Here is a 12,040-nt window from a genome sequence, read left to right on the forward strand (position 1 = left end):
TATATATATTTTAAATGTTTTTGTAGCTAACATAAAAGGTCTTGCTGCTTAGTGCCAACCCTAAACAAAACTGTGGAACTTATTTTTATCTCTGGCATTTTAACATCCATTTGCTAAGAACTGCTCACTTCTTTTCTTTCAAAAAAGGCCTTACTCAACTCCCACTGCCTGATGAAGGTTTACTATCATTTATAGTCCAAATGGGAACCAAGTGTATTTTAACAGGGAACCAAACCATACAGCTAAGGGAATGAATCTCTACAACTAAAATTTGAGGTCAGGAGTTATTTGGAGAAGAGTTCTTTTTTCTCCCCCGAGGGACACAGAAATCTTCCCAGCTACCCTAAAACTTTCCCATGTAAGCACCTGCCTGCTCCACTTCTAAAGTTGGTCTTGGCATTCTTAGCAAAATGATGGATTCTAAATGTCATACAACTTGAGTTTCTTTCCAAAGTATGTGTCAGTTATGAAAGAAAAATTGTTTTTCTACATAACAGAATAAGGGAAAATAGGAAAAACGTATTTGGGAAGAAATAACAGTATTTTTAAATACAATTTTTACACAGCCAAAGAATTGCTGGTATTTGGTTCCTTTATTGAATCTGAGAAAAAAATTTTGAAGTCTTCCTAACAGAATGACCAAAACCTCTTAAGTACCTGGTATAATACTTAAAAGCCACTGTATTTACTTTGCTAAAAGTTTTTTCCTCATTAACTCTTGTATATATTTGTGTAAAATAATGTGTTAATAAATTTCAAAGATATAAAAAGGGTACAAACTGTATTTGTATGAAAATTCTAAGGAAAGTTAATCCATATATTTATGTTTTAAGCATTCTCCAATGTTACTTTAAAAAATTTTTTTGTTTTCTCCATTTTTAAGTGTTTTGTGTCTCTTTATATAAACTGAGAAAAGTAATTTTGAAAAATATCACTGAGCACACATCTATTATCATTTTTTCTTTCTTTCTTTCTGTTTTAGTTTTTTTTTCCCGGTACCGGGAATCAAACTCATGACCTTGCGCTTGCCAGGCAGGTGCTGTGCTGCTGAGCTAAATCCCCAGCCCCCATATTATCATTTTTTCTATCAATTAAAATACTATGTTACCTTTATTTATAAACTATGTGTACCTGATTATTTTTGTCTTTTTGAGACAGGGTCTCACTATGCAGTTCAGGCTGGCTTTGAGCTCACTTTGTAGCCCAGGCTGGTCTCGAACTTGCAACGATCCTCCTGCCTCAGCCTCCCGAGTGCTGGGATTACAGGCATGCGCCACCACGCCCAGCATGCACCTGATTTTTTAATGACATTTTAGACATGCACTAGAGAAAATTGTGTAAAGAAAGACATTATTTCAAAATTTTCATAAAATAATGCCATTATGTTAAGAGAATAGTAAAACTGTCAGTATCTTTTAGACTGCTAACTTAGGGGAATTCAGAATGAAGTAAGCAAATCTTTTTTTTTTTTTTTTTAGATATTGGGCTATGTAGCACAGGTTGGCCTCAAACTCACAGTGATCCTTCTGCCTCAGCCTCCCTAGTGCTAGGATTACAGGTATGCACCACTACACCCAGGTTTTTTGTCTTTTTGAGACAGGGTTTCACTAAGCAGTTCAGGCTGGCCTTGAACTCACTTTGTAGCCCAGGCTGGTCTTGAACTCACAGTGATCCTCCTGCCTCAGTCTCTTGAGTGCTGTAAGTAAGAAAATCTTAAGAAAACAATGATTTATACTAAATTTCGTTTTTTCTGATTGCTATAGTTCTTATTCTAGTTGGGCATAAAAATAATTTTGGATTATAAAGATGATAAAATACAGAAGCATGGACTAAAGGCAAGAAATCATCTGGCGGAGACAATAATCATTTGTCCATATTATCTTAGGGTACAGCTGGGTTGAGGGTTCCTATATGACTCAAGGTCGTATACTTCCCATATAAATTGCCCACCAGCCCTTTTGCAGAATACCAATTTGCCCAGAGAGCAGAGTACTTCAAATAGGAGGGAGTCAGTTTTCCATCTTATCATTTTATGAGTGGCTGGTCAGAAGAGTGACTGCTGCACATACGAACAGCTACTCTCTTTTACACTTGCAGCTGTAGATCAGCAAACCACTATTTTAAGTGGTAAGTGGTCTCTCCGACTCCCAACAGGAGGAAAGTCAAAGCGCTTACCACCCTCTTCGCTCTGCCAGGCCTCTCCACAGAGAATCTGTCCGGACCATTCTCTCGATGAGCTTCTTCCAGAGCATGCCGTCGGACGTCACTCGGTACCACTCTTTGCACACAAGCTCAGCAGCACACAGGGATTTGGCATCCAAATAGGACAGAATGTTCTCAGCAATGTGATCCAAACCCCGAGCTTGGTGGGGGAGGCAGAAGGGGTGGTGAATGATTTTTTTTAACAAAGGGCCTTTGAAACAATATAGCACTTGTTCTGGTAGGAAGGCACATCATTATCCCTAGTGTGGTCCAGTTTCTTTTTCAAACAGAGGCTTGGGTAAAATGAGTGTCAATAATTTTTCCATAAGGTTACAGAAATGAACAGTATTTTCCATTTTCCTTTAGATAAGGAAGTTAAAGCTAACAACCAGCAAAGCCCCAAGACATTAAAAATAAAAAGGAGTCCAGAAAACAATTCACATTTATCTATATGGATTTCAGCACTAGGGGATGTTCTATGGATGGTATCTCAAACTCTGTGATTCAGATCTCCCAAATCTCTATATTAGGTCCATTTCTCATTCTGTTTCTATTACTGCTGTAGTTCCAAAGCTATTCAGTAAAAGAAATATCCTTTAAATGTACTGGGGGAGAGGCACTAAGTCAAAATGTGCTGGGTTATAGAATTTTGGGCATGCAGAAAGGAGAAGGAAATACAGATTGGTACAGGAACATCTCGAGAGGGAAGATCGAGAGCTTTAAGTTCAAGGATGAGTTTAATTTCAGACTATATTTGAGAACAGTGACTGTGATAGAACCTAAATAACTGGCTAAAAATGAAAAAAAAAAAACAAAAAAACCACCCTAGACCAATACATAACTTGCTAGCATTTCAGAGGATATTTTGTTGCAAGTGTAGAGGAAAACAGTAGCAAGGAGATATGGGGCTGTATACATACGAGTGGGCTTCCCAATGTAAAAATTCTACTACCCAAATGTACAGTGAGGTGCTGGTGAAAAGAGCATATAAAGTAGGGTGACTGCACTGTAAATCTTCCTTTGGCTGATGTTCTAAGTTCACAAGTGAGACACAACGATCAAAGGTGCTGGGCATGGAGGTGCACGTCTGTAACCGCTACATTCTCTGGGCAGCTCAGGCAGAAGGGTTCCAAGTTTGAGTCCGGCCTGGGCAACTTAGAGAGAGCCTGTTTCAAGATAAGACACTAAAAGGGCTGAGGGTGCAGGTTGAGAGTGCGAAGACGCTGGGTCCAGGCCCCGGCGCCGCACACACAGGAGGTGCTCTCTGCGCAGACTCCCCCACAGGCACATGACGGGAAGGAGCGAGAACACCGCACTTCACTCTGCGCCTTTCCCCAGTCACACAGACACACACTTGGGCGCCGTCACCAAGCACTGAAATATGCTTATTAGACATTATTCTGATTATAAAGATTATATGGGTGTCACATTTCTCTGCAGACTGGGGAAAGAAAGCATGAAACGGATCTTGTTTGGCTGGCATCACACGCTCACATTTAAACATAAGCAGATGGAGGCATCCATCATCTAATTCTTATTAAAGGAACAGGACAAGAAGCCAATTAAAGATGTAATAATTGGTTCTTCATACAGAATACAGCGATGATATAATTCTTGAATCTTTTCATTGAGAACTTTCCACACTATCAGAAGTTTACAGGCCGGGCGTGGTGGCGCATGCCTGTAATCCCAGCACTTGGGAGGCTAAGGCAGGAGGATCATCGTGAGTTCAAGACCAGCCTGGGCTACAAAGTGAGCTCAAGGCCAGCATGAACTGCACAGTGAGACCCTGTCTCAAAAAGACCAAAAAAAAAAAAAAAAAAAAGAGAAGAAGTTGTTTACAGAAGGAATATCTATGTTTTTAAGAGCCACCATTAAATTCCCCCTGATCACTGACTATGTACCTAAAATAAATCTTTGGAAGTAATTTCACCTAATGCTCCAAACAAAACCATTACATTAATGGATTCCAGGCATTTTTGGAAGTACTTTGGTAAATGTATCCAGATGGCATAGGTTTGTAAGTTTAAATGGCTGTAAAGCGTTAGACTGATGATTCAATACCTCATAGGCTGGTCATCAGATACACAGTAGAGATCGGTATGGGCAAAACACACAGGTTTAATCAGTGCCTGTTCAGTTCCCAGAGGTATAAGCTGGAGACAGGACCATGTTCTAGGAACTGGGGAGAGCACAGTAATAGGTACACTCTGATTGTACAAAGAAAACTGTCTGCCCATGGCTAAAACAAAATCCAATGTGTTATGAGAGGGAAGAAATCTACTTTATAGAAGATACAGATAAAATTCAGTTTCACAGTGGTTATTTCTAAGTATAATTTGATTTTAAAGGTTAATTTGCAAAGTTAGAAAAATAATTTTAAAGAGCTGTAACTGGCAAAGATTAAACAAAGTAGTGATATGCAGTTCTGAGGACACTACAAGTTGGTTTATTATTCTTAGAGCACATCTTGCTAGCATGTTTCCCAAGCACTGGAAACATTTATATTCTCTCATATAGTAATTTCACTTCTAATATTTTTCCGTAGGATGCTTACAACAGTAATGTAGAAGAAAGTCTGTCGTGGCATAATTTATAATAGGTAAAGTAATCTGAAATGACTTACATTTTTTTCCCTCTGCAGTACTAGAGACTGACCCGTAGGAGCCTTCACACTGAGCTACATTCCCACCCCCTTTTATTTTTTATTTTGACAAAAGGTCTCGCTAAATTGCCCAGGCTGGGCTTGAACTTGCCACCCTCCTGACTCAGATCTCCCCGTGTGCTGGAATTACAGGCATCCACCATCAACCTAATTCTAAATTGTCAACAGAACGGTAGGGTATAGGTGTTCAAAACACTGTGAAGAACATTATACAACAGCTAAGAAGTATGTGAGAACAGAGTACCTTAATGTATTTAGTGAGAATACATGAAGAAAATGTTTTATGAACCATTTATGATCACAGCCTTACAGGGGAATATCTCTATCTCTATCTCCATCTCTGTCTCACTCTGGAAAAAAAGAGGGTATATGCCAAAATACCAATAGCACAACTGGTAATTCTCTCTGCATGTGTGGTTTTGGAAAATTTTATTGTTATATCTTATCCTATTTTTATTTTCTAGATTTTCTCTAACTTCTATAATCAGCATATGACAACCAAAATAAAAAAAGCAAAATTCCCTCAAGACAAAATATGCTTTAGACAACACTCATTCACCTTGGTATTATTTTTTTATTTTAAGTAAACTTTTAGCCAGGTGTGGTGGCACACACCTATGATCCCAGCACTCGGGAGGCTGAGGCAGGAGGATAGCCAGGAGTTTGAGGCCAGTCTGGGATATACAGTGAGTTAAAGGCCATACCCTGCCTCAAAAAACCCTGCCAACAAAATGAAACCACCCAAAAAGAAAGAAATAACATTTTAACACAGATAAGAACAAAATGCTCACATTTTTCAGAGCATTTCTCCCCAATACTAATGTCTTTGTAGTATTCTAAATTACCATTAAGAATTCAGAAAAGTTACAGCACCCCTCTAAAGAAACCATTTTTGGGCTAGGCATACAGCTCAGTGGCGCAAGTGCCTGCCTTGCAAGCACGAGGTCCTGAGTTTGATTCCCAGTACCCTCACCCCCAAAAAGCGTTTTTAGTATTATTTAAGTATAGATATAAAAGGCAGGCATGGTGGCACATGCCTGTAATCCCAGCACTTGGGAGGCTGAAGCTGGAGTGAGCTGAGAGACCCAGTCTCCAATCAATCAATCAATCAATGAATCAATACAATACACACACATATTTAACAAGGTTCTCCTTCTACAATACTTAAAAATGTTTCTTACTCATCTCTACAATTTAAGTATTCTGTGGATAAATTCCCACAGAAATCCAAACCCAAGTATATAAATTAATGTACCTTTTCTCTTTTCTTTTTAAAAAATGGATCAAACCCATGTCCTTACAAAACATACTACCCTGACATCCTCAGCCCTAAATTAACACATCTTAAAAACCAAAACACATTATAAAAGCTACACCTCAAATCAGATGACACTTCAGAAAAGACTGTATTTGGACATACGACAAGTAAGGCGCTGAACAACAGCCAGCCCCAGTGTGCACACCTGCAAGAAGATGGAGGCTTGAGGCCACCCTGAGCAGCTCAGCAGAATCTCAGCTTAAAAAGGCTTCCTGGGGTTCAACTCCCAGTACTGAACTTAAAAAAATGTGGGGTAAACAGAAGGGAAAGAGATCTGAAGACTAAGGAAAAAATAAGTCTTTGAGTTTGACTTTTTTGTATTTTAATGAGGAAGGTACAAACAAAGAACTTAATTTGTAAATATCAAGCCAATTAATACTTAGAGAAATACAGGCTGAAGATCAAGTTCTGCAGCAAGTTAATGGTATGCAAATACGTGCACACATACCTGGCAGAGCAGTTATGAAGTCCCGCTGCAACATAGGTTTCAGATAGGAGTTTATGTGCCCATGTTGGTAATGACACATTTGGGATATAAGATGTTCCACGAATTCCACTTGATCAGACTCTGACCACTGCTCAAAATACTTGACACACAGTTCTTTTTCCTTCTCATAGCTTGCTGAAAGTTTCCGTTGCTTGGACACAATCATACTGGAAGTGCCATTGGCGAGTTTTGTCTGCAGAAGGGGTATGATTAAAAGAGACACAACAGTAAGTATTGAAAATGAATGAAATTTCATGTATTCATGTATTTCTCTCTCATTCTTTTTATCTCTCTGTGTTTGTCTGTCTGTCTCTGGCCTGGCATGCTTTACTGTCTTTATGATTGAGCCCACACTTATTTTGGTAGTATCTGGACATTTGTGAACCACAGTTATTTCATGAGAGCCACAGAAATATCACAGTAAGGTGGTACAATTAGGTATACTAGCACACATTTCTAAAAGTTCACAGGATATTATTTAGAGATATAAAAACAAAAACCAAAAGTGAAAAAGCACATTATTTCTAGCAAGCAAAAAGTAGTAGTTACCGGACATTCAATTACTTGCAATGTGTTTTTTAGGAGTCAAATAAGTGGTAGTCTGTGCAAAGAAATGGTATTTTGGGACTGTGTGGTAATATCTGGAGATAAAGCTTCTTCAATAACCCTCATGTCAGTAAGCTTTCCCTTCCAAAAATCTCCCCTCCATAGTCATCCAAATTAGATGATATGGGGCTGGGGATGTAGCTCCACAGTACGGCACTTGCCTGACAAGCACAAGATCCTGAACTGAATTCCCAGTACCAAAAAACTAAACAAAACAAAAACCAGATGCCATAAAGCTTTTTAATTAATTGATTCATTAAGTAGTTGAGCTATGTGCCAAACACTATCGTTGGTGATAATAGTACCATAAAGAACAAAAATGACACCATGAACATTTAGTTTAGAAGACACATTAAAGATAAGTAAACAAACAGAAAACATAATATAGACTGTGTTGTGAAGAAAAATAAAAAACAAGATAAAGAGACAGAAAAAAGTACATTATGCTGGGCGTGGTGGGACATACCTGTAATCCCAGCAATCAGGAAGCTGGGGCAGGAGGATCACCACAAGTTTCAGACCAGCCTCTACTACATAGTGAGTTCAAGCCCAGCCTAAACTACACAGCAAGATGCTATCCTTTCACAAAAAAACAGAAACAACGACGAAACAACAAGCAAAAACCAAAACAGGGGCTGGGGATTTAGCTCAGCGGCAAAAGCGCCTGCCTGGCAAGCGCAAGGTCGTGAGTTCGGTTCCCGGTACCGGAGAAAAACCAAAAAAAAAAAAAAAAAAAAAAAAAAACAAAAACCAAAACAAAGAATGGGGGCGGGGCAGATGGCATCACAACAGGCAAAACTCTAAGATGACATCCCGACCCAAGGTTCTTGGTTCCTGTAATACAGTACACATGCCTTCCTCTCACACATTCAAGCAAACACTCATGTAAGCCACTGTTAAAGGAATGCCCAAATGCACTGACTTTAGGGTAGGGAGATTACGCAGGTGGGTCTGACTAACATGAAACCTCAATGCAGCTTCCTTCAGCTGGTTATGAAGGAGGAAGGAGGGCATGTGGCAGGGGACGTGGGGGATGTCACATCCTCTGGGATGTGACTGACAGCAAGGAGGTGGGACTTTCAGTCCTACCATGGCAAGGAACTCACGTCAGCCAACAGGAGGTGAAAAGAGGATTTACCCTGACAGTTGCCAGATGAGAGCTCAGCTCAGCCCACACCTTGACTGACTACGGTCTTGTGTTACTCTAAGCAAAGAACATGGCCATGTACCAGGCTTCTCAACTACAGAACTGTGCAGCAAATATGAAAATACATATTGAAGTCTATCTGATCTCAGGCAGTTTTCTTAAAGAGAGGACATTTGAACAAAGACAAAAGAAATGAGAGCAATAGCTCTTTTCCTTTTTTCTTTTGGTACTGGGAATAGAACTCAGGACCTTGTGCTTGCCAGGCAGGTGCTGTGCCACTGAGCTACATTCCTAGCCTCAAGTGGCTCTTTTCTTAGATGGGGAAAGAATGGTCTAGGCAAAGGGAATTTTGACAGCAAAGGTCCTGGGAGGTAGTCTATCTGGCATGCACCAGAAACGTGGACCTGGTGCAGTCAGAACTGAGCGAGCAAGGAGAAATATGGCGATACAAGTAGCCTGAGCTGTATCATCCATGTCTCTGGGTGGTGGTAGCTAATCTCCAAACACCAGCCGTATTTCTACATAGGTAAATGCTTGTTCCTCCCATCAAGGGTGGAATTTAAGGGCTGAGGATGTACCTCAGTGGTAAAGGGTTTGCCTGTGTGTCAAGGCTCTTGGTTCAATCCCCAGTATGGCCAAAAGGGGGAGAAAAGTGGAATTATGTCGTATTTTTTAATCTGGGCTTTGACTAGCAGAATATGGAGATAGTCACATTCTGGAACTTCTAAGCCTGTGCAGCAGCTTCTTGGAGCCTTGAGCTAGAGTGGAAGTTCAGGCTATCAGGTTACCCTACCAGAAAAAGAGGTGTGGAGGTTGAAGAGGTGAGCAGAGAGACTAAAGCATGAAGTGAAACAGGCCAATTCTTAACCACTTCAAGTGTCCATTAAAAGGGATAACAAATTCCTGAATTAGTGTGGCAGCTGTAGACATGGATTTAGTATATATTCCAACAGCAGGTATAATAAAATCTGCTCATAGACTGGGTTCTAAGGATACCAGAAAGGGAGCAAGGACCATACTCAAGTTTGAAGCAGAGCAGGTTGTGGTGGGGACTAGGTAAAGATTTAGAAATCAATAGAAACTTCTGCTGAAGTGAAGATGGTTTTCTATAGAGGACAGGGCTTGGGACATAGCTCAGTGGCACAAGCGCCTGCCTGGCAACTGCAAGGTCCTGAGTTCGATTCCTGATACCAAAAAAAAAAAAAGCTTAGTAACTTCCATAGAGGATAACAAGTCTGCACAACTGGGTACAACCCCAACTTGTCAAGGAGACCCACGTTACTAAAAGAGTTCATCCCTGCCTAAACAAACTTGAATGGCCCATAAAACAGTACCAAATTTGGATAATATACATTTGCTATTTAAGACACTGGCTTGCCTTACTTTCTAAATGTTAAGTCCTATCCACCACGCTCTTTATAAATAGTACATGATACACAGATGAAAACATGTTTTCAAGAATGGCATTAAGCTATTCTGTTTACAAGGAAAAAGCTGACACCTGTAAACATCAAGCTCTGGTATGCAGAATGCTTTTTAGGATAAATGTCACTGTTGTCTTTGATAGAGACTAAAAATGATTAATAAGAACCTTGTTAGACACAGGCACTGGGGGACTTTGGGGTTGCTTTTCCTATGGGTTATTTATTTGCATCTCAGAAAAGAAAGTCATCAAAGATGGAGTAAGAGTTGGAGAGCTAACAACCAAGTGGGTTGATAAACTCAACCAAAGATATATCCTCACAATCAAAACCTCCCATCTTGTCACTGTCTATCTCTTTTGTCTTCTAAAAGGTAGTAAAAAGGTAGTACCCAGCTTGAGTATTACCCAGTAATGTCTTCTGGCTGAAGTCCAGAAACATCAGCAACAGAGAACAATCAACAAGTTAATAAAATGAGTCTTTTTTTTTCTTGAACAATCCATGTATTTCTATAATCACAAACAGTTGTGTTTTCATCACTGGCTATCACACTGTTAGGTAAAACTACCTAAGGACTTAACAAGCTTGTTTACTCTACTGCAGGAGCTGACGTTCAGAGGAGACATTCTTACACTTTCCATGATCATATCATAAATGGAACTTAAAAGGTCTGGCTATTACAGATGAAGATTAAACAGAGTTCATGTATTTACTAACTGTTCTGCGCTGTTCTGGCTAGTAAATAAGACAATTTTCTCGTGTAAAAGACATATCTCACTTCCAATGAGCTACTCTTAATTATGACTCCATATTATATTGTTTAAAAGCTTTGGCCCTGGAGTGAAAAGACTTAGTTTCAAATTCTAGCTTTTCAGTGTATCAGCTGTGTGACACGAACTGCGCAACCTCAACTTGCCATGCTGTTTCCCTCAAGTGCAAAGCGAGGAGTAATAATGGGACCTAGGGTCGAGCGGTGGGGTGACACAGCCCACTGGTAGAGCCTGCCTAGCACATGTAAGGTCTGAGACCCACCATGTGGAAAAAACAAAGTCCATGAATAATAGAAACTGTCTCATTCACCATCTAGCATACAAAATAATCAACTTTTTCTTTTTTCCAGTTCTGAGGACTGAACTCATCACCTCCTACATGGAAGCAAACCCTCAACCACTGAGCTCCATCCCCAGTCCTAACTCAGCATTCTGAAATAAACTCTGGACACTGCTGGACTTCGGCTTTCCCCTGCTTTTTCTCAAATATAGCCTTTATCACTATGAAGTATATATAGAGATTTTTAAATTTGAATCCTTTACTATACATAAAAGGGCACAACTTGGGTGTACAGCTCCACGAAATCTTCATGAGGTACACACACACTTGTAGCCAACACCAAGATCAAGGAACGGGTCATCCCAAGCCTCACAAGCCCCTCTGTAGCCCTTTCAGGTCCAGCCACCTTCAGGATAACCAGTACACTCATTTCAATTTTAAAAAGAATGTACTTTTGAAAACCATCTGTGCAAAAAATTTAGTATTTAGGAATAAAAAATATTTAGGAATAAATGTGACAAAATACAGAATACCTGTAAACCACAAAACACTGCAAACAAATTTTTAAAAGATTTAAATAAATGGAGAGACAGGTATTATGTTCATAAATTAGATTCACTATTGTTAAGAGGCTCTTTTCAATTGACCTACAGAATTAGCAGGATATCAGTCAAACTCACAACAGATTCTAAAAATTTGTATTGAAATGCAAAAGACCTACATTTAGCTAAATATCCCCCTAAAGAAAAAAGACATACTACTGAATTTCAAGATGTGCTACAGTAATCAGGACTGTGGTTTCAGTGTAAGGACAGAAGTGTAAATCAATGGAATGGAATAGTCAGAATACAGTCTAGAAGCAGACTCATGTATGACTTAATTGATTTTTGAGAAAGGTGCTAACATAATTAAGGGGGTAAGAGTTTCCATATAGGAAAAAAATGACCTGTTTCTTACCTCATACCATATACATTTAAAAAAAGCTTAAGAGGATCCTAAATTTATATGTTGGAGCTAAAATTATAAAACATTTGGAACAGGAGAAAATCTTGGTGTCTTTGGGACAGATAAACATTTCATGGGGCATAAAAGCACATGATCATTTTGGGGTCAGGAGTACTGGAGATTGAAACCAGCGGCTTTG

The 12,040-nt window shown here is 39.5% G+C and overlaps 1 protein-coding gene across 5 annotated transcripts in view; it reads right to left on the minus strand.

Annotated features, from left to right (window-relative positions):
• Btrc (beta-transducin repeat containing E3 ubiquitin protein ligase) overlaps positions 1-12,040 on the minus strand; it is a 122,273-nt gene that overhangs the window by 19,240 nt on the left and 90,993 nt on the right. For all 5 annotated transcript variants that reach the window (XM_005403877.2, XM_005403874.2, XM_005403876.2 and 2 more), the window contains 2 exons: positions 6,634-6,865; positions 2,176-2,362 (listed from right to left, as the gene is read on the minus strand). In XM_005403877.2, the coding sequence (XP_005403934.1) occupies positions 2,176-2,362; positions 6,634-6,865 (419 nt within the window). The remainder of the gene's footprint in view (positions 1-2,175; positions 2,363-6,633; positions 6,866-12,040) is intronic.

The sequence above is a fragment of the Chinchilla lanigera genome, unplaced genomic scaffold (assembly GCF_000276665.1).
Source record: "Chinchilla lanigera isolate Chin_1 unplaced genomic scaffold, ChiLan1.0 scaffold00084, whole genome shotgun sequence".
NCBI classification, from domain to species: Eukaryota; Metazoa; Chordata; class Mammalia; order Rodentia; family Chinchillidae; genus Chinchilla; species Chinchilla lanigera.